This window comes from Zosterops lateralis (genome assembly GCF_965231275.1).
Source record: "Zosterops lateralis genome assembly, chromosome: Z".
Lineage (NCBI taxonomy): Eukaryota > Metazoa > Chordata > Aves > Passeriformes > Zosteropidae > Zosterops > Zosterops lateralis.
Genome location: NC_139800.1, coordinates 76,342,999 through 76,370,361, shown reverse-complemented (window position 1 = coordinate 76,370,361; position 27,363 = coordinate 76,342,999). Strand labels below are relative to the sequence as shown.

General features: G+C 40.5%; 1 protein-coding gene across 1 annotated transcript in view; it reads left to right on the top strand.

Annotated features, from left to right (window-relative positions):
• The window catches only part of RASGRF2 (Ras protein specific guanine nucleotide releasing factor 2), a gene marked incomplete at both ends in the record, with an annotated part of 109,478 nt that overhangs the window by 28,132 nt on the left and 53,983 nt on the right, over positions 1-27,363 (top strand). Inside the window, 8 exons of the mRNA XM_083884182.1 lie at positions 7,895-8,001; positions 17,198-17,345; positions 18,338-18,427; positions 19,604-19,857; positions 20,772-20,851; positions 21,297-21,490; positions 22,683-22,792; positions 24,697-24,815. Coding sequence (XP_083740308.1) covers positions 7,895-8,001; positions 17,198-17,345; positions 18,338-18,427; positions 19,604-19,857; positions 20,772-20,851; positions 21,297-21,490; positions 22,683-22,792; positions 24,697-24,815 — 1,102 coding nt within the window. The remainder of the gene's footprint in view (positions 1-7,894; positions 8,002-17,197; positions 17,346-18,337; positions 18,428-19,603; positions 19,858-20,771; positions 20,852-21,296; positions 21,491-22,682; positions 22,793-24,696; positions 24,816-27,363) is intronic.

Genomic DNA, 27,363 nt, shown 5'->3' with positions numbered 1-27,363 from the left:
TCTTTGGAGCAGTTCTGTCTGTCTCTGGGCTTGGGCAGGTTGGGTTTGGCCACGCTTTGCAGGAATCACTCTCCACTTTCCAGGAACTCAGCCTGTAGGAGTATCCTCAGGGCACAGCCGCAGCATCAGTCACCTGGGGAAATGAGATGCAGAGATGTGTCAGAGGCAGCCCCAGGAGCCCTGGTGCACGTGGGAGGAGAGGCAGCAGCCCTGGCAGGGCTGTGAGTGTTTACTATGGCTGTGCTGTCCCTGCTAGGCGGCTCTCAGGTCCCTGGGGAAGCAAGTGGCTTGTGGGTTCTGGCAGGAAATTCCCCCTGGACTGTGTCAAATGCACTTTGGGATGAAGGTACCCCCTTGTTCAGTTTATTACTAGTGAATAATTCAGCTTCACCTACTTCTTGTACGGATTCCTGTAGGTTTTACTTGTTAAAATTTCCTTTTGTATGGCGGAGTTTTTCCCTGTTCATAAGCTGCTGCTGAAGTGCAAATGGTCTGCATTGAAAATAGAGCAGATGGGGCCATATTAGCCTGATTCTCTCATCCATGAAAACAAATGCTATAACCACTGTAATTTGGTGTAATTTCAATGCAAGTCAACAGAGTTGCAGGAGAATTTAGGTCCTCAGTGACCTTTGTGTATTCCTTGACTTCTGTTTTGCATGCAAGTTGGGCAGGGTATTTTCTAATTGACAGAGCAAGAGTTTATAACACAGGGTGCATTTATGTGTAATTTCCCTAATTGGAAAACTGTTGATTGCATAATTACATGTAATTATCTCAGTTGTTCTTGGCCAGACAATATTTGCAGGATGGCTCAGGAAGGCAATTCACTGTCAGATGTCAGAATAGATTTTGTGAAGCAGGTTGGCACTTGATTAATTCAATATTGGTTGAAGAAAGGAGATGTCAAGCCATCCCATCCCCCAACCAGTACAAGGCATTTTGTATTTGCCCAGTTTGAAGCTAAGCCTGGAGCAGATACCACAGCTCAACTCTGAATATCCTCAGTGTGGGAGATCCAGTATCTTCTAATGTGCTCTTGGCAGATAAAAACCCTATTCTCATTTATCTCTTGAATTTTTCTCTCTGTAGTTCTGTTCAGTATCAGATGTCTAGCTATCAGGGATGATGAAGTAATACAAAAATAGTAAAAAATCCTCCTTAATCCCCAGGTGTCACCAGAAAGAAACACAGAACCTGAAATACTCCAATTACTATTTTTTTTTTTTAAAGAATCAAAATCAATCCCAAAATTAGCAAGAAAAACCCCATGAATCTTGTAAGAGCCAGCATTTCATGAAGGTACCAACACATCTCATTTATAATCAGGTGCAAAGCAATCTGAAGGCTGTAGAAAGCTCTCATGCCACCAAGGGAAGTTTTAATTAGCCCCTCCAGGACTATGAGAAAGGCTTCAACCAAAGGTCCAACTACTCTAATTACCTGTCCCACATGGGCAGGATTAAACCCTGGATGAAACCCTCTGGCCATGAAGACATGCTGGGGAAAGCATCAACTTAATAGTTATTTTACTTTTCTCTTCCCTCTTCTCTGAAATGACTTTCCAGTTATTTTCAGCTTCAGGACTGTTTGCATTCCAAATATGTGAATTCTGTGTGTTTGCTAGCCCAGAAAGTTTGCACAGTGAACCGTCTGCTCTCCCTGCACATCACTGCGACTGCATTTACCACTTCCTTTGTCACAGAGCAACACCAGACTATCACCAGCTCTGTGAAGAACCAATTTCTTCTGTTTGTTTTGAAGCTGTTTTCTCTGACCTTTGCTTAATAGATTTTTTTTTTTATTTTTAATTGGAAAAGAAATAGACCTGACACCCTATTAGTCCACTTTGTACACCTTCTGGTTTTGCAGACTCTTTTTGTATTCTCAAAGTTGTTTCCTCCACTGAGTTACAGAATATTTTAGTTGGAAGGGACCTTAGAAGGGTTTCCTAGTCAAACCTTCCCTGCAATGAGCTGTGACACTTTACCTTGATCAGGGCTTGATCAGAGCCCTGTTCAGCCTGACCTTGGATGTCTCCAGGAGGGGCACCCACCTCCTCCTGCAGCCTGTGCCAGGGCCTCACTATCCTCATGGTAAAACGCTCTTTCCTTATATCCAGTCTAAATTGGTCTCCTTTGTCTCAAAACCATCATCCCCTGTCCTTTCTTTGTGCTGAAGAGTCCCAGATTAAGTTTTTACCTCAACCTTTTCCACACCACTTCTGTGTTTTTCTGAACCTTTCCCAATTTATGTCTGTGTGAAAAGTCCAAAAGTACCCATGGTATTCAGGATGTTTCATTTAGTAACTGCCTTGTTCACTTTGTTATGCTTCTTTCCCAGTCATCCTTGTACTCTGATTTGCTTCTTTTAGCATTGCTGAGCATTGGGATGGTGTTTTCATGGAACCTTTCCTGGGATCTTGCCCCTGAGTGGTGTTACCAAGCACAAAGTCCATCCTTCTGCATGTAAAGCTTGGAGTGTTTTGCTTTGCTTTTGTGGCAATTAATTCTGTCCGCCATGTTGCTGTCCAGTAACTCAGGCTTGTTGAAGTTCTTGATAATAGATTCTCCTCATTACTAGCTCAAATAATTTGCAAACTTTATCATCCTGTATAATGCCTGTCCCAGTCCTCAACAGAATTTCCTGAGGAAGTCCTTTGATGACTTTGTTTCATTCTAAGAACTCACAGGTGGCCCAGTATTCCAACTGTTCCCTAACTTTTGATAGGATGTTTTTTCTTTTTTTTTTTAATCCATGAAATGACATTTTTCTTTTAAGTTATAGATTCTTAAGCATTTCTCTAAATATCTGTCAAAATCATTGTGAAGGCTGGTTTTGTTGCAATCCCAACACCTATTGACCCTTCTGAGATCTCCTCTCAATTTACAGGAGATGCCATCCTTGTACAAAAACCATCTGACTCTTCCCAAGTATATTGTGTTAATTCTGATGTCCACTAATCCTGTTCTCATTATAGCTTGTACTGATTGGTGTGATACAAATATGAAATGTGTTGGCTCAGTGGATCTCCCTGGAAACTTTAAAATGAATTCTCAGTCCTGTCATTATTCCATTCTCATGCTAATTTAACAGCAGTGGGATGTGGATTTCCTGCCAGGAGTGGTGGCACAGCAAGTCCCAGCATGGGAGAATCTTCCCTGGCAGAGAGGCACCAGCATTCTGCTGGCAGAGCCATGGAATTACAGGATGGTTTGGGTTGGAAGGGACCTTAAAGCCCATCCATCCCACCCCTGCCATGGCAGGAACACCTTCCAAAGTCCCAGGCTGCTCCAGCCTGGCCTTGGGCACTGCCAGGGGTCCAGGGGCAGCCACAGCTTCTCTGGGCACCCTGTGCCAGGGCCTCCCCACCCTCCCAGGGAACAATTCCTGCCCAAGATCCCATTTTACCCTCCTCTCATTGAAACCATTCCCCTTGTCCTGACAGTGCTATAAATAATCTCAGTCCTAGTGAGGGATTGGTGCCTCCTCCCCCAAACATTTCCCTCACCTCCATACATTCATCCTTGTCCACTTAATCCTTTCTAGAGGTGCTGCCTTCTTCCCAGCATTTCTCTTTCTTCTCCTTCCCTTTCCCCAGGATGTGAGAAATACAGAATACACATTTTTCTTTGTGTTTCAGAAGCTGGGCGAAATACCGTCAGTAGAGCACATCTGAAAACTTCATGAGTTAATGTGTCCTTGGATAGCATAAGCTGCTTTGATTTAAACTGCAATTTGCTGCTTTTCCTTCTGGGATTACTGGGGAGTTTTCAGTTGCTGCAGTGATTGTTCTCTTTTGCTCAGTAATTTACTTGCATTTCAGGTTGCACAGACTTCCAGATTTTGAAATGAAAATGCCTTTAGAAGTCAAGAACAAGAAATATTTTTAGCTTGTCATGTTAAATTTTAATTAATCACCTCTGTCACCTTTTTCAGCATCAAAGGTGTGCAACACGCCCTTGCAAACATGATGGAGTGAATATAAAAACATGGCAAATGATGAAGCTTCCTCATGCCTCACATTGAAGATAGGCTTTTGTTAGGGCTCTTAATGTTTTGGCAGCAATCTTGGTAGTACACAGGCAAGGTTTCTACCATTGTTTTTCATCTCTGGTTTTCCATTCTTATCAATATCACACACACCATTTGAAAGTTCACAGGACAATTTTGTGTCACCCTGGTGCCCCTTGGAACATGATTTACCTGTTGACTTGCTGATGGGAGGATGGGATATCAAAATAAGTGCTGACACTTGCATCATTTCCCCATTTGCCTCCTGGACAGTCAAAGCTGACCAAATTTACAAGGAGCTGAAGGCAGGAGCTCACAGTGGGATTGCCAGGTGACATTCCCTGGGGCAGCAGCTGTCCTCACCTGTGACAGGTGCTAGCACCTCTCTGGGAATCCTTGTTCCTCTGGGTCCCTCAGTGCTTCAGTCATGGGGTTGTTTGGGGCATCACCACTAATTGACCTCAATGGTCTTAAAAGCAGTATTTCTGTTACAGGGAATTTGGGTTAATTTTTTTTTTTTTTTTTTTTTTTTTTTTTTTTTTTTTTTTTTTTTTGAGGGGTTGGCTTTTGGATTTTGGTTTTATGTGGTTGTTTTGTGTGCATGTTTGTTTGTTTGTTTGTTTGCTGTGTTTTTTGTTTTACACTTTCATCGTGGTTTTTTTGGTGAGAGTTTGTTTGAGTGATTTTTTTGTAATCAGAACAATGTTTTTTTTTCCCCTGTGAAGGGGAAATGTTGGCAGCTGTGGAGGTTTTGCTGCCCTGTTTTGAGCACTGCCATCACTTGGGCAGTTTCATAAGGGCAGAGTTGTGCTGTGAGCTGCTAGGCAGCCCAGCTCTGGTGCAGGACTTCTTCATCCAGTCTGAGCCTGGCTCCAGTCTTGTCTCAGGCACCCCTCAGCTCCTTCCTCATTCCTTCTTTCACTGCAGAGAGGAACTCTGGTTGGCCCCAGGTACAGCCAGAGGAGTGACACACAGCAGTGCTCCTGAGGTCCCTTAACTCTTTCCTTGGCTGTCAGTCATGTCCGCATACCTGTGCCCGGTACCTGAAGCTTTACCTCCTCTTTTTTCTCAGGCTTTACTTTGAAGAACTCTGTCAAAGGGGTTTTTGTGCAAATGAAGCCTTACCATGTCACATGTGTGCTCCTGAATACTGAAAAGACACCTTGAAATGAAATGACTTAATTTGCTTTATGTCAAAACACAGATTGTTCCTATTACCTTCTATGAGTCCAGTGGTTTTCAGAATAAACATAAACAACAAAATTATCCAGCTGAAATTGAAACAGCAATGCATTCCTAGTATCCAGCAGATGGGATAATGATGGTGATGAGGGTAGTTGATGCAAATATGTGCTACAATGCTTAAATATCCACTATTTTCCCTTCAGGAAAAGGATGCTGTGTATCCAAAAGGGTGTTTTTCACCTGTACTGTGCTACTGTGCTGTGCAAGCTGAACTGTTTGGCATTGAATGGCAGTGCTAAAATTATATTGTCTCTGTGTAATTATATATACTGGCCCACTCACATACATCACTTACTGGAGAATGTAATAGTGCATCACAGATACCATCTTATTTTCTTGTAGTAAATCAGTTTTTTAAATGAGAAACATTTATTTTGAAAAGAGAATTCAAAGATGACTTTGAGATTCTTTTTAGAGGCATGTTATGATATTTTTATTGCACTTTGCTTGCTCTAGAGTTGACTATTTCTGGATAAATGAAGTGAGAGTTGATGCTGATGCTTGAATGCAATATGCCTTTTTGAGGGGCTGACAGATGTAGGTGATTTCAAAACAAATGCTTTCTGTAATTTAGTTTTAGTTGCCATTAGTAGGGTCCAGACCTACTGTGGTTGCCCTCTAATTTAGTTTAAATGTATGCATTTTCTTGGTCTAACTGAGTGTTTCTGGCGTGCCTGTCACCATGGTAACTGCACACCTCTGAGTTTAAATTCTGTGACATGAGATCACTTCAAGTCTTGCTTTAAAGAGCTCTGAGTTGCTGCACTAAGAAAGTAGGGAGGGCTCTGATATTGTCTCTAACTTGAATCCCCACACAATGGGATTAAATCCAGTGCTTGTCTGCACTTGTGTCGTTATTCTAATTTTATATGTAACAGCTTTATGAAACGCAAATAACTTGTTACATAATATGCAGTGCTGAACAGTGTGATTTATCTTTAAATATGCTTTTTAAAATAGACTATTCCACTCTATAAACAGAGCACATTTGTGTGTAATCTTGCTGCACTTTTCAGTGTGCTGTAGGTTATTTTCAACTGCACTGTATTGTTGTAAAAGTTTTTATCTTTCACTGCCATGGAGAATCCTATGGACCTGATTCAATGTTTTTTTCTTTCCTATTCATGGCATTCAGGTTTAAGTTATATGCTCTGTAGAAACCCCACAGGTTATAATATTGTCCTTTTACTCATTTATTAATCCTCATTTGGGCTCTGGAGCTGTTTAATTTCTTAACAGATCTGAGCCTGAACTTGCTTTATTTAAAGCCTGTTAAATGTGAATGTTGCTTCTGATTTGGCCTAATTTCTGCTGTGATTGTCTGTAATCCTGCAGTTCTGGTGGTCTTCTGCATGAAGAGTGTTTTATATATGTGTAGTGATGTTTAACAAAATAATATAATACACAAGTGAATAATTTCTCCCCCGGAATGCCTTTTTTTTGTACTCATGTTACCCTAACGGAAGCCAAATATACAAGTGCTTGAGTTTGGCTGTTGGAGCCCAGACAGGAATTTCTGTTCCCTGTGCACACATATGGAAGTGGATGAGGGATGGGAGAGTTCTGGGCAGTGAGGACGATGGAGGGAACCAGGAAAGTTCAGTCAGAATTGCTCCTGAATTACCTTAGACCCAAACCCAGATGGTTTTTTTGACCCTCACTGGTTCTGCTGCCCGTGAAACATCTGGATTTCTAAAGGTGCATTTAAGACACCTGTGGAAATTAAAGATGTATGTTTAGGTAGAGTATTTTCTGGCCTGCTTTCATCTGAGCTGGAAGAAGTCTGTTTGCTGCCTAGCTGTAAGTTGGTACACCAGCTGGGCAAAATAAGGTTGTAAATAAATGTCCTTGTGAAATAGGAGCTAAGATAGATACCTGGTGACTATCCCCTCCCCACTAGCTCAATCTCTTAATGCCACATTCTGAGAGTAGCCAAAACCCCGCTGAAAGCTCTGTGCAACATACCTGGGCAATGCCCTTCATGCAGGGAATGCCAGTGAGAATATGACAGTTTTTGGGTGATTAGCATTTTCTTATGAAAACAAAAGGTAGCTGCAATACAATTATGGACGAGGCTTCTGGACAGAGGGGAAAACATGTTTTGGGAGTGTGATGGATGGCAAAGGTCCCTGTTCCTCTGGGAGAGTGGGGAATAAGCTGGAGCCAGTGCACAGTCTGCATTCTCAGGAGGAGGAGGTGGTGGTTCAGGCTTGGTCCCCATGCTGGCTTGTGAGGAAAATTTTAGGTTAAAAAATGTGTGAGAGAGAACTACTGACACCCCACTGCAGTTCTGTTATTGTACTTGGCTGTAGGAGCTCTTTAGGGAATTCTATTTTGTTGTCTTGGATGTGGAAGTTTTAGAACAATAACTTAGCAATAAGTACATGAAAGCTATTACCTTGATACACAGGGGAATATTTTCAGGGTAGTTTTAGCTTCAACCCATGTTTCAAGACTAAAAACACATCTTCCTTGGTCTGGCAGCACATTGGGCTGAGTATAGAAAGACTTCTGGTGGTTTTTATTTGCTGGGTGGTATTTTTGTGTTTTGTATTTTTTGTTCATTTTAAAATTTTTATGTATCTTTTTCATTTAAGAGTTTCTGAACCTTTTTTTCCTTTGTTTTAATTTGCAGCATTACTTTACTGTTCTCTTTGGCCATGAGGGGCAGAAGCCACTGGAGCTGCGTTGTGAGGATGAGGTTGATGGAGATGAGTGGGTAGAAGCTATTCACCAAGCCAGGTATGAAACTTGATTTGTGACCCTCTGATCCATTTTATTACAGATAAATGGATAATATTTTGAAAATCTAAACCCACCTTCCAAACAAAAATAATGTTAACGTGTATTAGTTGTGTGTTTTTTGCAATTCATGAGTATGTAATAGGAAAAAACCACTTTTATTGTTCAATGCTTATTTCACGGTCTTTTATCTTTCATAAGCAATTGTGCTACAGTTGAAATTACTTCAGGAAGAATATTATTTTATTAGAAACAATCCCTAGGATTAGCCCTCTGTAAGAGACAAGCGTGTCATGTGAATGAGGAAATTAATGATATGACAGATGAATAAATGAGTTTTCCCTTAAAAACTCTTAGAGAGAAATAACTGTAAGAAAGAGGAGGTCAAGCCATTAAGATGATGAAGTGTGGCAAATAAAATTTTGACGTCTGAACTGAAATTCTGAACCACCTGACCCACAGTTTTGTGAAAAGTGACGTGGTGAGAGCTCGAGCCATGCAGTATTCTGTGCCTGAGGAGAGGTCTGTGTGGCAAGTGGCCAGGGTTTAGGTGTAGTCTAAATGAAAGTCATCTCACTGGAGGGCTGAGGAGTGGTGTGTGGAGGCAAAGCCACTGCGGAAATGCACTTTCTGCAGCCTCCTCCCATCCACACTCACCTCAGCTAATCTGCAGTGCCATGGTAACGCACAAGGAGCCAGGCAGCTCCCGAATTGCTTAGGACACGAGCCATGTAAACAGGAGTGATTCTCCTTCAGAACTAAAATTGAACATGAGCAGCTCGTAGATTTTAATTTAGAGCTTGTGAAATGAGGCCCTGGGGCTGCAGGCCTTGTGCTGCTGGTGACTTGAGAGGTAATGATGAACAATACACAGCTGAAAACAATGAGAACTTGTGAAGAAGTTGGTTGTGACACTCAGAGTCAGGTGATTGGCTTTTGGCTCCACCAGGGAGTTGTAATTGCAGGCTTTACAGGACAGCTGGATCTCTGAGGCCACTAAGATCAATATTTTTATCTCCATCCTTTTTTGCTATTTGGCTGTTTCCAGGTTTTTTAGACCTGTCTCTTGATGATGCTGAACTTTGTGATGGACAGGCTCATAGTCCTATGCCATTTAGGGGATTTTCTTAATCACCTTTTCTGCATAGGTATCTAAATTTATTGGGGAAGTTTCCCAGGGATACAGACACGGCTTTCTTGTGTTTTCTTGGACAAAATTCCAAAAAGTGGCCAAAAAAATTGTAAAATTTAGTCAGTAAGCGTGGAATGTTATTCTCTACTGTGGGTTACCTCCTTGCTCTGATTATTTTCTGCTTCACTGGAAGCTGCTTTTGTTTGCTTTCATTGTGTTGAGCAAAACAACCTGGAGTTTCTAATTAGTTACAAAACCATTGGGTTTTTTGCTGAAGATACATAAAAAGAGGCCAAGCTAATAGTTTTAGAGTCCTGTGTAAGGCTTTTCTTGCCAACTTAATTGAACAAAATAGCACAGATTTTCTTAGAGATAGATTTTTTGCCTTTGTCATGATCTAGACCTTTTCCCTTGAGTTTATCTGTATTTTTGACAAATGGGAGAAGTTTTGGCAGCTTCTTAAGTGCCACTTTTGATTTGAGCCTAACCTCAGGTTTTTGTCAGGAATCGATGAATGGCATTTTATGCAGCACTTTAAAGATACTTCTTTGTACTATCTCAGGTGTCTTAGCTACAAATTGTAGGAGGCATTGAGAAGATTGCCACTACTCTTATATAGAGAACAAACCTGGGAACATCTTGTCCTGTGTGAATATGCTGGCATTTGAGAAAGGGAAATATTTAATTGCTTTCCAGAGGGTCTTATCCTCACGAGGAGCCGTGGTAATCCCTGTGTTAGCTGAGACAATGCTATTGAGGTAGTTGAGGCTTTTTATTTTCTTAGATTGATATATAGAAGATCTAACTTTGAACTGCCTTTTTTTTTTCCCCAGTACATGTTCATAGCCATCAAAATTTCTTCCATGTTTTATTTGTCAGCTATAAACAGAGAGTTTACTAAAGGATGCTCCAATTTCAGTGCACCCCATGGTCCACTCTGTGTAAATAAGAATTTTATTTGGGTGCCAGTACATAATTTAAGAATCTTTTCTGCTGTGATGTTGTCCATTGTTTCTGTCCATAGAGCCCTCTCCTCACATGGGGGATTGTTTGGCTTTAGAGCAGGAATTTTAATCCTGCGATATTTAATCCAGTATATTTTAATGAAACCTCATTATCAGTTCCACATCTGTACTTACTTTTCTTATCCTTCCATTTTATTTGAATTTTCACTGTTTTGGTTTCTCAATAATATCCGGGGTGGCAGAGCATGGTTTGCTTTGTCTGAGCTATATTTTTGGGCAGGAGGATTTATTCCTGGCAAATCCTAATTCTTCTGTCAGTGACTGCATCTGGAAGTCCTGTTTTTGGCTTTGTTCCAGAACTTGTTCTCTTATGAAAAAATCTGTTTCATCCTCAATACACTGAGGTGGACTTAGCACTCTCTCTTACAAAATCTTCTATATTTTAGGGCTTTTTTGCATTTAGCTCAAAACCACTTATGCTTTATTTTTAAAAAGGATGCAGTATTAATAAAATTTATTGTACTTCTCTACTTTAACTTATTCCAAAGTCTTAAATTTATCATGTGTGGGAATGAAAACCCTTCTCTCATGGGGGCACAAATGTGAACTTAATTGGGAAACTGATTTGAAAAGAAAATAGGCTTTTTTAATTTATTGCTAGCTTAGTTTTCATCAATCTCACTCCTTCAGATCTGCTCACTGCACAGGTGATGTGGGAGAAGAGCAGAGAGGAAAATGGGAATGCTTCTTTCACCTGGGTTGCTGTTCAAAGTGCATGAGGAACTACTACCCTCTAACAATTTAAAATTAAATTTAAAATTAAAAACAGAATTAAAATTAAAAACAGAAGCAAAAAGACTTTCTTTCAGATTCATAGGCACTCCTTGCTGCATATTTTACAAAGTATTTTGCAGGTGGTTGTAGGCTCAGTGTGGCAGCTGAGGGCTGCCTTGTACTGATGTCTTGCTGTCAGTGAAGCTGTATTAGCTGCGACCTGGTGCTTTAATAACTACAATTTAATAACCAATGGTTTCTGGTGGGCTGGAAATGAGGCAGAGAGGTGCATCCAGTACATATACCCAGTGTGGGCCCCCCAGAAATCACTGAGCTGTGCAGGCTGTCTAGGAGCTGCTTCTGGACCTCCATCCCTGTGATGCCTTGGCTACCCAGAACAGAGGCTAGACAAGATTGAGAGAATAAAGTGGGTATTTATTAAAGGCCTTCAACAGATACACTTTGGGCAGCCAGAGGCCTCCCAGAGGCTACACCCAAGATGGATGATGCTCACAAGTTTTTCAGACAGTTGTAAGTTTGGTCCATTTACATATCAGGGGTTAATCCTCCAATTACAGCTTCAGGTAATGAAGTAATTTACCCCCAGTTTGCTCCCCTCAATTTACTTTTGTTTCTACTTTTTAGGGCCTGAGGCTGTAGGGTGTCCTTGAATTTCAGGCCCACAGGGATTGTTTTTCCTGACCAAAATGTGAAGACAGTATCTAACACTCTATATGGAGTTTAGAGTTACGCAGTATTGCAGTAGAAGATTTGAAAAATAGGAAAGCTAAAATCTAAGTCATCACCCGGCTGCTGCAAGTGCCCATGCTGCTCTCAGCTCCAGCTGGGCACATACTGGTCTGCAGAGTCACCTCTCTGCCAGCCACCCCACCCCGTGGTGTTCCCAGAAGCTGGGCTGGTCTCTGGTGCTCCCCAGCAGTCAAACCACAAAGTCCCTGTTGGTCCAGCCTGGCCATGGTGTGTCCCCAGTGCTTGGCTCGGCCGTGGCTGGTGGTCACACACCCAGGCCAGGCTCACAGCTCTCCTCTGTGTCTCTGGCTCTGCAGGGACCTGTGGCCTCTTGGCACCAGCTCCAGAAAGTGGCTCTGAGAGCTCCTTGGATGCACACACAGAGTCCCCTCACCAAGGAGAGGAATGAGAAACGCAGTTTGATGAGAAGGCAGGATGGGTAGTGGTGGTGATGTGCAGATCACGGCCAACAAGTGTATTGATCACTCTGGTTACCTATGACACTTTATACCCTTCTATCCCCTTGTCTCTGTGTTTCCCAAAGCTTGCTGCTCCTCAAACCTATTCCATGCCTCCTTTTCCCTGCCTTTGGTTCCTGCACTTCCATAACAAGATTTGTACAATCCCAAAAAACTCTTCCCTGTAGCCCATGAAGAGTTTCACACCCCTGTGGTTGGTGGCTGTTCTCAGCCTGAGAGGAGATGTGGAGGGCCTTTCCATGGACTCTGGGCACACCTCATAGCAACTTTTCATAAGCTTCCCTTTTAAAGGGGGCTCAGGAAAAAGAAGAATGATGTTTTACATGGGTAGATAGCAAGAAGATGAGAGGGAATGGTTTTAAACTAAAAGAGGGACTTAAAATTGGTATTAGGAATTGTTCCCTACAAGGGTGGGGAGGCCCTGGCACAGGGTGACCAGAGAAAGCTGTGGCTGCTCCTGGATCCCTGGCAGTGTCCAAGGCCAGAATGGATGGAACTTGGAGCAGCCTGGGATAGTGGAAAGTGTGAGGGGCAGCACTGGGTCCTCTTTAATGCCCTTTAACCCAACCCATTCCACAATTCTGTTCATGCTTTGAGTTCCGTCTCAATTTTGCACAATGGAGTGGGATGCCATCCTCCTCCAGTTTGTGGCTGAATTCCTATGGTCAGATTTTTCTGGCTGGAATTCCAGGACAATGGGAATTGCTGGTTTTGGTGTGAGTTGTGAGTCTAGTGGGTGACACACTGGCTGATGAGAGGTGCTTCCAGCACATTCTCCACCCCACATGACAGGATGGCTTTCCCTCCCCTTGCACCCCAGCTCCTGAGTGAGCCATTCCCCATAGACATGATTTGGGTGCTTTGGTTGTTGAATCCACTCTTCCAAAGGCTCTGTCGTCCAGCTGGTATTTCCTCCTCTCAGTTAAAAAGACCATGTAATCATGGTCAGTAAAAATCATTTGGGGTGTGGAGGTCTCATGTTGCCCTGTGGCTCTGGCTGACACCAGGATACCTCAGAACCCTGGGTCACACACCAAGGCACCTTGCTTAGAGTCACTGGGGTGGATTGATTATGTTCTAGTGCAGCTTTTACTGTTCCCATCCCTGCTGTGGCTGTGTCTCTGCCATCAGGCTTTAAAACCTGTCTGGAGGCTCTTTATCCTCTTTTTAGGAGTCCTGCAGCTGCTTGAGGTGGGTGGGGACAGATGCAAGCAGTTTCTTCTGCCTTCCAGACAGCCAGAGCCTGGTTTTCATAATGACTGGATTAGGCTGTGCATTCTGCTTTTCAAGAGGGTGGTTTGATGTGGCCAGGCCAAATGCCTGGTTGTCCCAGCAGCTTGAGCAGCTTTAGTGCAATTAGCATGGAGTGCTCCAATGAGCCATAACTCTGGTCTCATTTTGGGATAAAGCACAAAAATATTTGCTGGTAGCACTACTGGAACTTCTATCTTGGCTTGCTGCCAGAGCAAGGAGACTTTAATAATGAGGCTATGGTTAAACTTTCTCCAGCTTTCCTGCCAGTGTAAATGGTGCAGCAGTTTTTCTCAGAGCTTTATTAATTTCTTCCTCTCTCCTTGAGGTAGGTGGTGGTCAGTCAGAGCTTCTTGAAATATCTGTTTTGAGCCCTGTCTCTACAGATGATGGTAGTAGACAGGTTCAGCCTCAGCTTTCAGGACCTTTTATCTATACTAGACATCACAGAATTGCTTCCCTCAATAAAATATTAATATAAATTCATATATGCTGTGGTTTGCAGCAGTTGTTTCTTTCTATTAAACCCAGACAGAAAACCAGACCTAGGCTGGCTGCTTACAAGTTGTTTCATGTATTTTTCTGTGTTGCTTTGACACCTTTGACATTTGTTTTTGTACAATTTTCTCTGACAAGGATTTTTTATACATATGTATTCATGCCAATATTGATACCCTGTCCTCTTGTAAGGCTCCTGTGATTACTCTGGATATTCCGATTAACACATTTGGACATGGTTATCTCTACTCAGGCGTGCAGAGAGATGGATGGAAAGGGCTGTTGGAAGTGTGTGAAGTTTATTCTAAAAGTCTTTGATTTTTCCTTTCCCAGCAGTAGTTTTGAGAAGGAAAATGGATTTAGCCTACTATAAATTAGTGTAGGTGTACACAGGCTTTTCTAATTAACTCTTCTTTTTATTGCTGATTATGGGAGTGAAGAAGATGTTGTTTGGTATCCAGGCTGTGCCTGACATTTTAGGCAGCCAAAGCCAGTCCTCTGAATTACTCTTAAGAGCATCTCAAAAAATCAAAAACTTCAGTCTTCCAGAGCAAAGTTTTGTGTTCCCCAGTAAAATAAAGCTGTGGAAGTCTAGCTTAATGCATTTAAAGAATCCAAGATATAGAGACAAATTTCTTTCCCAAAAGGAAGAAACAAAGAAGTGACAGAAAAGCAGTGTATGTAACAGTATCTTGGGTCCTACATCAGCAGTTCATCCTTTGTGAGTCTGTGTCCTACTATTTTCCTACTATTTTCATCAGTTTGAATAAAACCCAAGTGAAGCCTGCCAAATTCTGTGTTGAAAACAATTGGTAGCAAAACTTCTAGAACTCTTTGAAAAGGATAAATAGAAAAAGAGGATGTTTCACCTGTCTGGATTTGGTTTTAGGTAGGAAAGACTATTTTTATTAAATGTAAATCCAAGCATTTTATCACATTTGCTACATATATTTTTATCTTAATAATACTGTAAAACAATTACTGCTAGCTGAGACACGATTAGTGCTTTTTCAGACACTTTTTAGAATGCACAAATGCCTTTTTAGGGTGCAAAGAGATGAAGTACTCTGGTTTCTGAGAAAACGCCAGAATTCTTGGAAAACAGAACAAATTATCATTGAAAAAATTTAAAGAACCTATCTTATACTTGCTGCTGTTTTCTGCACAACTGAGTGATAAGTGGATTGCTTCATAACAGATTTATTTATGTGTGTTTTTTACTTCTTGGAAGAGGAGCCCTGACCTTCCTTTTTCCAGTGTATTGTTTACTTCTGCAGTAGTCAAAATAAAACAGCAAGTGTAATAGAATTAAATTCACTTCTTATTATTTTTATAACCTGTACAAGGAGAGAAAACTTTTACTCTATGAAAGCTGTGGGTACTTATTCTAAATATTTAAACCCAAACTTATTTTCCAGGTTAGGTGTTGAATGCAATAGCTGTGCTTAATACTGCCCCCCTTGCAGTGTGTAAGTGCACAAAATTGAAATTGAAATACTAGTAAATATTTACAGAAGAAAGCACACTATAGAGGATGTGCATTACTGCAATTTTAAGAACCTCACAGTATTTAATAGCAAATATTAATTGTTTTATGAACACTGTAACAAGCAGGAAGACATTTATAAGAAAGAGATTTGCAGTCCAGAAGTGCCTTCTGTTGAATCTTGTGCTCAGACTCAACAATGAAAAAAAGACACAATATCTTATAGTGAGGGATCTTTTGTCAATGATTTAGGGCCTCCATTCTGCTGTGTTTATCATGTAAATTTATGTAACTTTCAGAGGAACAGCCTTCCTAAAACCTGGATTAAGAGGCAGCAAAATGTCTTGATTTTGCTGCTTTCAGGGTCAGTCTGGTGAGGATGCTGCATGGGGAGAAACTGATTTCTCCTCTACCTGAAGCTGAGAAGGATTTCTGACATGGTGCTCTGTTGTTCTGTGGCACCCAATTGCACTAAAGAATTGCACTTTACTTTTTCAGGGTAAAGCTGCACAAGGGCTAAAAGAAAGACTGATATCGTGGTTCCTGATACTGATTAGATTAAAGGCATTTATTTCAGTAATGTTAAAATGGCCTAAAGAATAAAACATGTGTTAGCACACTAAAATGACAGTTTTGATGGGAATTCTTCCATAAAGAGATCTGGCAGATGGAGAGAAATATTTCTGATGAAGTGCTACATGCTCCCCTAAGTCCTCCCAAAAGATGGGAAAAAAATCAAGACCTTAAAATAAATAAAACAAATTTACCAAGTTCTTGGGCTTAGTGTGAGAATTAGAAGCTCATAAAAAGTGCAGTTATATTGCTCTCAGTAGCTGGATGCTGTGAAACTGGGTACTGTTGCACCTGTGTCTAAAAATAGGTATTAAACTTGCTCAGTCTGGATGATTTGGTGGTTTTGATTAGGGTGGTTTATGATCAAGCTGTACATTATAACTTAAGCCAGACAAATGTGGCTTTGCAGGCTTATTTCCACTGGGGCCCTGTTATCTGTCCATGTCACATGAGGGGAGGTCGTGATGCCTTGAGAGGCTGCCTGGAACAGAGGCTGGACGGAGTTAAAGGAATAAAGGGGGTATTTATTAAAAGCCCTTCCAAGGATACACCTTGGGCAGTACAAGAGTCCAGCCAAGGCTACACCCAAGATGGACTCAAGATGGAGGAGAAATCATAGGTTCTCACACTTTTGTAAGTTTTGGTCCATTTACATATTAGTTTTAATTGTCCAATGGCAGCTTCAGGTTATGAAGTCCCATCCTCCCAGATTGCTCTCCTCAGTTTGCTGTCATTTATACTTTTTGGGCCTGAAGCTGCAATGGTGTCCTTGGTTCTGGGGCTGGAAAAGGATTGTTTTGTCTGACTAAGCTGTGAGGAGAACTTGGTATCACTTTATGGGAAGTTCAGAGTTACATACTAATGCAGTACAGAATCTGGATAATACGAAATCTAAAACTTAAGGCATCATTCCCCCCCATTTAGAGCCTTGACAAGGCCTCTACTTTGTGAAGTCTCTATTCTAAACATCTAATAATAATACATACTCAATGATAGATAGATAGATAGATAGATAGATAGATAGATAGATAGATATCTAACAATAGTAAATGTCTAACAATAATAAATATCTAACAGTAGTAATGTTTTGCACAGTCAGCTATCATGCTAAGAATTATGATTATTATAAACAGTTCTTTAGGCAGAGAAGAGGAATAATTTAAAATATTTTCATCCGCATCAGTCCCTGGTTTTTTTCAGTTGTTTCAGGAGCAGAAGCCTTCTTAAACTAAAAACCACTAAAAACCAATATCTGGCTGTTTTTAGTGACCTGAGCTTTCTCCGGCAGCTACTCAGACATCCTGATTGAGCGGGAGGTGCTGATGCAGAAGTACATCCACCTGGTGCAGATCGTGGAGACCGAGAAGGTGGCGGCCAACCAGCTCCGGCACCAGCTGGAGGACCAGGACACGGAGATCGAGAGGCTCAAGTCAGAGGTGTGTGCCAGACCCACCAGGCCATCACTGATGAGAGCATTCTGCTGGGTGCATGGCTGTGGTGGTGCCTTGAGAGGCTGCCTGGAACAGAGGCTAGGCAGTGGTAAAGGAATAAAGGGGCTATTTGTTAAAAGCTCTTCGCAGGATACACCTTGGGCAGTACAAGAGCCCAGCCAAGGCTGCACCCAAGATGGGTGCTGGGTCATGAGGTTTTCACACTTTTATATGTTTTGGTCCATCTGCGTATTTGGGTTAATTTTCCAATTGCAGCTTCAGGTTATGAAGTCCCATCCTCCCAGTTTTCTCTCCTCAGTTCACTGTTTACTCTTTTTTTGGGCCTGAAGCTGCAAGGGTGCCTCTGGTTCTGGGTCTTGTTTTGTCTAACTAAGCTGTGAGGAGAACTTGCTAACACTTTATATGAAGTGCAGAGTTATCTACTAATGCAGTACAGAATCTTGAAAATATGAAATCTGAAAGGCATCAGTGGTATTCAGTATTTCTGTAATATTCTGTGAAAATGGCAGAACCCAGTGAGGTTAATATGCAACAGTCATTTCAGTGAATGGATAAATAATTTGCTTTGAAATATTTGGGCTTGTTGGGCTGGTTTGGTTACTTTTCCAGTCAGGATGTTTAAGATGACACACTGCTTTGCAGAGTGGCTGCCACTGAATGCATTATTTCTTCCCTGCCTTCAGGTTTGAATTTAGCTGTGATGGACTGTTCCAGACTGTTCTGATTCCCTGGATGTTGTTAAAAACCTTGTTGTAGTCCCAGGCTGATAAAGCCCAAAAGGCACAGTTAGTTTTGGGTTCCCCGTTCCAGCTGGACAGGGATCTGTACTGGCCTCCAGTCCCTGTCCCCAAACATGTGCTGATCATTCTGTGCCACTTCCACAGGCTGGGGTAAAGGGAAATTGTTGTTCTGTTCGTTCCCCAACCAATGGTTTTGTTAATTTGAGGAAGCATTTAATGAGTGTTTGGTTTTGTCAGATTGTAGCACTGAATAAAACAAAGGAAAAAATGCGACCTTATCAAGGCAACCAGGAAGATGAAGATCCAGATATTAAAAAAATTAAGAAGGTAAACATGAAGTCTTTTGTGCTTAAAGGGAGAAGGGTGGGATGAGGGGTGTACTTCCGTATTTTGGTCTGTCTAGTTTTATTTATTTGTTTTAAAGTATAGTCAAATAGCAAGTCTTCCTGTGTCCTGCCCCTACTTAGATCTCTTTAATTGGGTATATTTTAGTGACACAATAATCTTGGAATGTATTTGCATAATATCCTTTATGGAATGTGTCAAGTTTCTGTCTTTTTCTGGGGTCTGCAGTTTGAACCAGGGTCAACACTGAGGTGGTAGCTTGGTGTGAGTTTTCCTTTTCATGTAGATTAACAACTGTTGTAGGACCCCTTTTAGTAGCAAGAGAGCTTTGAATCTGTATGTAATCCACTGCATTCTGCATCTTGGTCATTTTGACAATTGGGCCCCTTTTATTTTTAGTTATTTTTTCAAAATAAACTGATCCAAGTGAAAATTTGCACTTCTCTTTCAAGATGAATGATCTTCACATCAAGATCAGGGCACAGACATAATGAAATTTCCTGTGACCAGATGTAGACCTCTTCTGTAATCTTTAATCCACTTGCAGCTTCAATAGATATTGTGCTTAGTTAGATTTTTCCATGACATAGGGGTGCTTTTTAAGAATGCCAAAAATCTGTCTTTTTGAATACCATTTTTGTTGCCTTGGTGTCTGATACCAAGCAATGTATTGATATATAGCTTTAAATACACATACCAAGTGTTATCTGTTCAAAATGGAAAACAAACTGAGCTTAAAAAAATCATTTAAGAATTCTTAAATGATGTTGATGACAATGATATTGAGTCTGTGTTGGAATGTGTTACCTAGAGGTATTGTGGGATACCTTTGGGGTGTAAGAGAAATGTTTTAGGGGAGGCAGAAGGAACTGCGCTCATGCTGATGGGAAGAGGACAACACTCCAGCTTGCAGTATAAAATTCCCTTCTATGTATGCCATGTTTTACAGTCTGTTTCCTGGCAACAATTATGACCCTTAACAAACAGAAATTTAAATATATTCAATTAGAGAACAATTATATATCAATAAGGGAACACTTTTATTTTTGAGCAAACACTTTTAATTTTGACTGTTATTTCTACAGTGAAGAGCTTATGATAAATCATGTAACGTGGGGGTTTTTTCTTACTTTCTTTTCCTGCGTGATCTCTTTTTAGGTTCAGAGCTTTATGCGGGGCTGGTTGTGCAGAAGAAAATGGAAAACCATTGTCCAAGATTATATTTGTTCTCCTCATGCAGAGAGCATGAGGAAGAGGAACCAGATAGTTTTCAACATGGTGGAGGCTGAGTCTGAGTATGTGCACCAGCTTTATGTCCTGGTGAACTGTTTCCTGCGGCCCCTGAGGATGGCAGCAAGCTCCAAGAAGCCGCCCATCAGCCACGACGACGTCAGTAGCATTTTCCTCAACAGGTATCGGGCATTTATTTGGGATTTTTTTGTTTGTTTGTTTGTTTTGGGAGGTTTTTGTGGCTTTTTTTTTTTTTTTTTTTTTTTTTTTCCCCTGGGTTTCCCTGACTGCTTGTTCCCATTCTGGTTCAGCTGAAGGCACAGTCCTGGCCCCTGTTTTGGCTCTGGTGCAGGTGGTGTCACTGAACCAGACACGTTTCCAGGGCTGAAAGGCAAAGGTGCTGCAGGTGATGCTGTCGGAAACCAGCACGACCTCTTTACCTTCCTTCATTCTGTGTCTTCCTCTGCTAGAGGGGAAAAAGGACAGATGGTGCCTCTTGGGGCAGTTCTCATAATTTTCTGTCACCTTTCCTGTTTCTTTTTTTCTCTTAAGAGAGGAAAACTGGACTTAGTGGCCTCGTATGATCCCGATTAAGACCCCGAGGATGAGAACGTCAAAGCTTCTATTTTCTGTTGTCCTGCCTAAGGAGTCTCCTTCCCTCTCACTTGTCTTTTCATATCCTGCAAAAAAAGAATTGTTCTTTCATTAGGCATCCAAGTACTGCTGTAATGAGCATGTTCAAGTAGCCCAGGAGGCATCTAACATTAGATACAGGATTGGGATTACATCCAAGCTTGCCCGAAACTTCTGAGAAATAGAATATGTTCCTTTAGTCATGAGACAGGTTTCCTTTCCCTTGTTAGAATATGAATACAATGTTAGCATATTTATATTGAATACTACGAGTTTTTTAGAAGCACTGAGCTAGTATTTTTAAACAATGCAGTAAAAAGAAGAACTTATTTCCATAACAATAACTGTCTTCTGGTCTTTTTCTAGCAAAGTGCTAAATAGGAAGAGATGTTTCTCTGTGAATTATTAATCAGAAAATAAAACCAGAATTGTCTTTTTGTTTGTTTAAATACTTGTTTTTCAGTGAAACAATCATGTTTCTTCATGAGATATTTCACCAGGGCTTAAAAGCAAGAATAGCTAACTGGCCTACCTTAATTCTAGGTAAGTTACTTTATTTTCTGTAGGGGTATAACTTTCATATTTATTTTTGAAAATTCAGGTGTTGTTTTTTTTTTTTTTCTCCCTAAAGACATGGCTTCTTAAAAGTCCTTTTTGAAGGGCATGCATTTGCAGGGTTAAAACCACAAGATCAGGTGTAGTGGGAATCTCATGTGGGCAGTAATGGTCTGTATATGAGAATTCCACTGCCCTAAGCATTGATTGGACTTGTATTTTTTGGTAATTCTATCTGACTATTAGGTAATCAGAACAACCACCACTGGGCAGGTGAAAGAGCTATGTTTAATGTTTCTAAATTGCCAGTATATTGGAAACGGAGCTGATTATAGTAATTCACTTCCAGAGAAAACACTGCTTTCTTTAAAAATGCATTTCAATGCATGGGTAGCTGGAGGAAAAAAACCCGGCATTTCTCTTCTTTTTCTAGCTGACTTATTTGACATTCTGCTGCCAATGCTGAACATATATCAAGAATTTGTTCGGAATCATCAGTATAGCCTACAAGTGCTGGCAAACTGTAAGCAAAACAGAGATTTTGACAAACTCTTGAAGCAATATGAAGCCAACCCAGCATGTGAGGGCCGAATGCTGGAAACTTTCCTTACCTACCCCATGTTTCAGGTACTCCCTGAATATTTTTTTATATATATTTGGTTTTGCTGTTTGGTTCTTTCATTTTATATTACTGACATTGAAATCAATTGAAGGCTCTTCTTGCTTAACTAGAAATAGTCTCCTGAAAATTAGTTTAGTTCAATTTATTTTATTGTTTCACCAAGATTCTGCCTGTAGAGATCTCTTCCCCAGCTATGCTGGCTCATCTTTGTTCATTCTTAGGAATGTTGAGGGGCAGTGTGGGATGAGGATGGCATGAAAGAAAATTGTTGAGTAGCAGGTCCTTGACTTAGGACCCCTTATTATAAAGTCCAGAGAGAGATGATATTCAGTAACTTAGAGCAGCCATAAGCACCTTAATGGAATACATTTTGTATCTTTCTCTCTGCTTTGTTCCCGAGTGACTTGGTCTTCAGAAAATTAAAAATAAACAGCAAAAGTTCTGAAAACTGTACTTACTCTCCTGATATTTTACTGTGATCCTCCTGGAATATACATTTGCAGCTGTTTTAAGATGTATGTGAAGCATTGGCCTGAGAATTTTGTGTCTTTTTCATTTAACCCAATATTTTACTCATCAGAGGAACAGTGAACCCCTTCAGTATGTGCAGTTGTTGGCCAGCCAGATGGAGAAAAAAAATTTAAAAGGGGCATCAGTGACACTTACGTTAGTGGTAGTTATTTATGTTAGCCTAAGGAACTCTTAGCCCCTGCAACAATACTTTTTTTAACTTTTGAAGTGGTAGATTTTAAAGTTTTTATGGGTTTGGGGTCTTTTTGAGTTGAGTTGAAGCCAGGTCAAGGGAGGGAAAGAGATGGTCCTGTTCCTGTGTGATGAGGAATGTTATTATGTCATTGCTGATGACTTTCCACTTGAGCATAATGTTGCCTCTCCTCCTACATAAATCTTGTTGTGTTAGACCAGTTATGCTGCACCATCACTTGGTTCTGGTTAAAAGCTCTGAAGGGTCCTTCTGTCTGTGGTTAAAAGCTCTGAAGGGTCCTTGTTACCCGGTAGCCTTTCATAGTCAAATACTGGACATTCTTCAGTCTCCTTTTGTGCAATGTGAATTTTATCTGAGTGCAGACAGGTCATCTGGTATTTTCAATGTCAAAAGAAATTTCCATGCTCATAATCTATTAAAATTGAGGGAAGGTATATATGGATTTACTGATATTATACCTTGTTGGTTTCAAGATTCCCAGATATATTATAACACTTCATGAACTTTTGGCTCACACACCACACGAACACGTTGAGAGAAAAAGCCTTGAATTTGCTAAATCTAAACTAGAAGAACTTTCAAGGTAAGATTTTTCTACCTTATGTCTGATAATTTTGAATTAAAGGTTTTCAAAGTTTTCTTTATTTTTATTTGGTTTTGCTTCTTTAAAAAAGGTATGTATTTTAAAGAAAAGGATCAAACCCAAAACAGAAGATAATGAAAAATAATAAAAATATCTCAGTGTAATATTTTGTCTGTTCTATTTTATTTTCTTTTTGGCAAATTTAAATCTACAAGTGTCTCCTTTTATTTTGGTATGGGGAGAATCAAAATCACTATAGAAACCACCTACTCCTGGCTTATGAACAGAGCCGTTTTCTCTACATGAAGGAATTTCATTTTTCTTAATTTAAAGGGAGAAGGGCATTTCAAATAATCATAGTCTTGGAAAGTACTTAGTTCTCTATCTGTGTTATAATTTTTGTGTGCTAATGTAAAAATTGACTTTCATATATGCTTCAAATAATGCCAGATAAGCAGGAACTAAAGATATATTCTGAGAACTGATGTTCCCTGTGGAAACCTGCAAAATGAAGCTCTTCCCTGAACCCCCGGACCTTTCTCAGATGTTCCTCTCATCATCCCAGTGAGAAATGTGGTTCTCCTCTCTGGGAAAGGCAGTTTTCTGCTGTGAACAAAGAGACCATGAGTGAACTCCAGGATATAAATATTCAGTGTCTGGAGTATTCACTAAAGATGGGCTTGGAGAATAGTTAGTTGTAAGAGATCTGCACGAGCAGATAAATCAGCTTTGGTCTGGCTTCATCTCATAAGTCAGAGTTCATTGCTGATCCTACTGATTCATCACTGAACATTCAGAACTAGAGTCTGAGACTGACTGATCCTCTCTGCTCAGAAAGTCAGTATAGACTGTAAATATAAAATAAAATGGGTCATTTCTATTCCTCGAATGTAGCTCTGAGGGAGGAAGAGATTCCAGAAAGTGCAGTCCAGTCCCACTTTAGGAAAATATCATTACAAGATCATATAAACTCCTGGGTTGGTTTCAGCATTAAAAAAAAAGGAAAAAAAAAAAAAAAGAGAAAGAAAAAACCAAAAACCTGTATTTCTCTCTGTAAGGAGAGAGTGCCTATTAAGAAAAGCAGTAAGAGAAATGAGATGGTGAAATATCAAGGCTGTGGTTGTTGAGGGAGAAAGGAAAGGGAAAAGGGGAAAGGAAAAGAAAAGGGGAAAGGAAAAAGGGGAAAAGAAAGGAAAGAAAAGGGGAAAGGAAAGGCAAAAGGGAAAAGGAAAGGCAAAAGGGGAAAGGAAAGGGAAAAGGAAAAGGAAAGGGAAAAGGGGAAAGGAAAGGGAAAAGGGGAAAGAAAAGGAAAAAGGGGAAAGGAAAAAGAGGAAAGGAAAAGGAAAAGGGGAGAGGAAAGGGAAAAGGGGAAAGGGGAAAGGAAAGGAAAAAGAGGAAAGGAAAAGAAAGGAAAAAGGGGAAAGGAAAGGAAAAAGGGGAAGGGAAAGGAAAGGGGGAAAGGAAAGGAAAAATAAAGGATCGATACATTGAAATGTAGAGATGAAGGGACAGAGTGGGACCTTAAAGCCATGGAGAGGAAATCTACAATGTTCCCTACACAATTCTGGGCAAGACTTCCCTGTTTGTGGCAACCCAGCCTATATTAAGGATCAGGTTCTGTTCTATCAGCTGTGAAGTGTTTGTAGCTCAGTGGCATCTGTCAGATGTGTTCAGGAACAGTCACTAAACTAGTCTGGCAAAATTGGCTCCACTGCTGAAAAATCAAAATGATCACAAGAATGATTTGAAAAGATGAGGGGAAAAAGGGACCTGCTCTGGGGTGATGAGACACTGGGTGGGTTGATCTGGTCTGCAGCAGGTGGTGAGGCACATTTTCACAGACACAACAGGTGTGAGGCACATTTTTGGGGAGATAAAAGTGCATTTTGCTTTGTCTCCACCAGAGTCATGCACGACGAGGTGAGTGACACGGAGAACATCCGGAAGAACCTGGCCATAGAGAGGACCATAGTGGAGGGCTGTGACATATTGCTAGATACCAGCCAAACCTTTATACGCCAAGGTAAGACATTCTTCTGCAAAACTGCCCAAAAATCCTGACAAAACCGGCACTAAAGGCAGCAGGGCTCACACTGCCATCATCAGGCTGGGCACTGCACTGGGCATGTGTCAGCATCCTGAGCCTCTCCCCGGTCCCTGCAGGGTCAGTCACAAAATGCCCTGAAAACAGGTGGTTCAGTTCTGTGTTGTTTTCTTCAGGAACCATGAAAATCAGCATCACATAAGTGGCAAAGCCCCCATGGGACTGTAATTCACATTCTGCCTGGACTCTGCTCCCAAGGGGATGGAGCAGGGGAAGAGCAGCACTCTTTTCCTTTCTGTCTATTGATGGTAGCTTTGGAAACTTTCTGTTGAAAATTAGTTATAGCAGAGGAGTAATTTGTTGTTAAGTTCCAAAAGACTATGCTAGAATTAGGTTTCCTTATTAAATAAGAGACAGTTTTTGCCAGGAGCTGCAAGCAAGGTTATAGTCCTTGCTTGGTGCTGTTTACTTTATAGACTCCCATTTATAGACTATTTTACTTTTGGATCTCTTAAAGCAAGTTACTGGTAATAACAGATCTGTAGTGCAGGATTTTGACAGGTTTTGCTCCTTTGTGCTGAAAAGCATTAAATATACTAATGAAAGGTTAGGAGTATAATTTAGGTGAGTCCCTTCACAAAACCTTTTCCAAATAACCTCAGCAGAACATCTGGTATTTGATGAGGCCATATTGCACCTGGTAATTAATAGGCTTTCTGTAAATTTTGAAATGCATTTTGTGCTGCTTCTGTAGTTATGTGGCCAAACTATTAATTTTTCTGTAGTAACTTCCAATACTATTTTTACAATACATGAACAATATTGTTTTTGCAAACCCTACTAAATTACTTGATTCTTCATTAAATGTATGCATTTGTTATATATGAGGTATTTTAAGAGTTGTGAATATGGCTTTAAGGAAAAAGACAAGTCGTTTTGCACCCACAACCAAAAAATTATAATGCTGTGGTTATCCTAGGTTGACTTGTACCATGAAATCTAATTAAATTTTAGATTTTTTTCAAGATTATTACAATATATAATAAAAATATATATTTTTATTTATTATGATTTTCCTGTTAAGATTGACTGATAATGTTTAGCCTCTGTACCCACTGAACAAATGTACAGTCTAAATAAATTACTGTTGGTGTGTTAGGCACTGATCAAACCCTGTAAGTAAATTAAATTCAGATTTATTTCTAGGCACACAGTCAGAGGACGGTGGACAGGAGTGTGTGTTACACAAGGTTGTATCAATTTATCTGGTGGAACATCCACTGCATGTGGTTCTGTGCAAGGGCAGAAATCTGAATAAAGCAGATGAAGTAATGGAGCCCATTTTCCTTTTACATCTGACAGTGGGGTCACTTTGGCAGTGATGTCCATCTGCTCTGATTTCAGTTAGGCTTCTCTTTGTTGTGTTGATTAGTGTAGATGGGCACAGGAACCTGTTTCTCAGCTTAAAACAGAAGAGAGGTGCCACTACTGTTGGTGGTTTTTTTTTTTAATTTATTTATATTTTTTTTAAATTTGTTTGGTTGTTTTTTTTTTTTTTTTTTTTTTTTAAATTTTGTTTTGTTTTGTTTTGTGAATATTAATTACAACTTTTTTTTGTATTACAGACTTTACATTTTTATGAAGAGATTGATTCTGTTGAGTTATACCTGTTGGGACCATAGGAACTGTCCCTGGCAGTGTTTTGCCGATTGTGAATTCTCCCTTGAGTTTCTTGGGGTCTGATTTTCCCTGCCTCTTACTTAGGTACAGATTTTGCAGTCAGGCACACGAACAAGTAGGGGAACATTTTCTTTGTGAGGCTAAAGGACACTCATGGAGTCTCAAATCTGTTGACATCCAAACAAGTGGGCTCTTCAAGCCCCTCTAGTGCCTTCAAACACTCTGATGTTTCTGCCATCAGCTGCTGTGAATTTACCTCTGCTGATAAAGATACCATAACCAAAAAAATCATGCAATAGCTGAAGTTGGAAGGGGCTTTGGAAATTATCCCTTCCAGTCTCAAGGCAGCACCAGTTGGAGGAGGTTGTTTTCTGCCACGTCCAGTCAGTATTTTATTGTTTCCAAGGACAGAGGCTCCACAGCCTCCTGGAATGAGCAACCTCTTCCAGTGTTTAACCCTCTGAGAAGTAAAAACAAACAACAAAAAAGAGCAAAAAGCCTGAAAACCTCTAGCATGGGGAAAGCCAGACTGAGTTGGTAAATCAGACACTTCAGTGTAGACTTCTGAATGTTTGGGTTTTGTTGTTTATAAATACAGCCTTTTATATTCCTTGGATTGAGCAAAGGCTGAGAGAGTGATTGTTGAAGCACTGAAGTGCTGAAAGTGCTTAGGAGTGTGGCTGGATAAAAATTCATGGGATTACACTATTGTCCAAACTATACTGTTAATGAATGTTCTAAAATCAGCTTCACTTGCTCATTGCATCTGTACATTGGCCAATTGTGACCATTTTTTTCCTTAAGAGGAAATCTGTGGTAGAGCCAACGCCCAGTTTTGTTAACCACT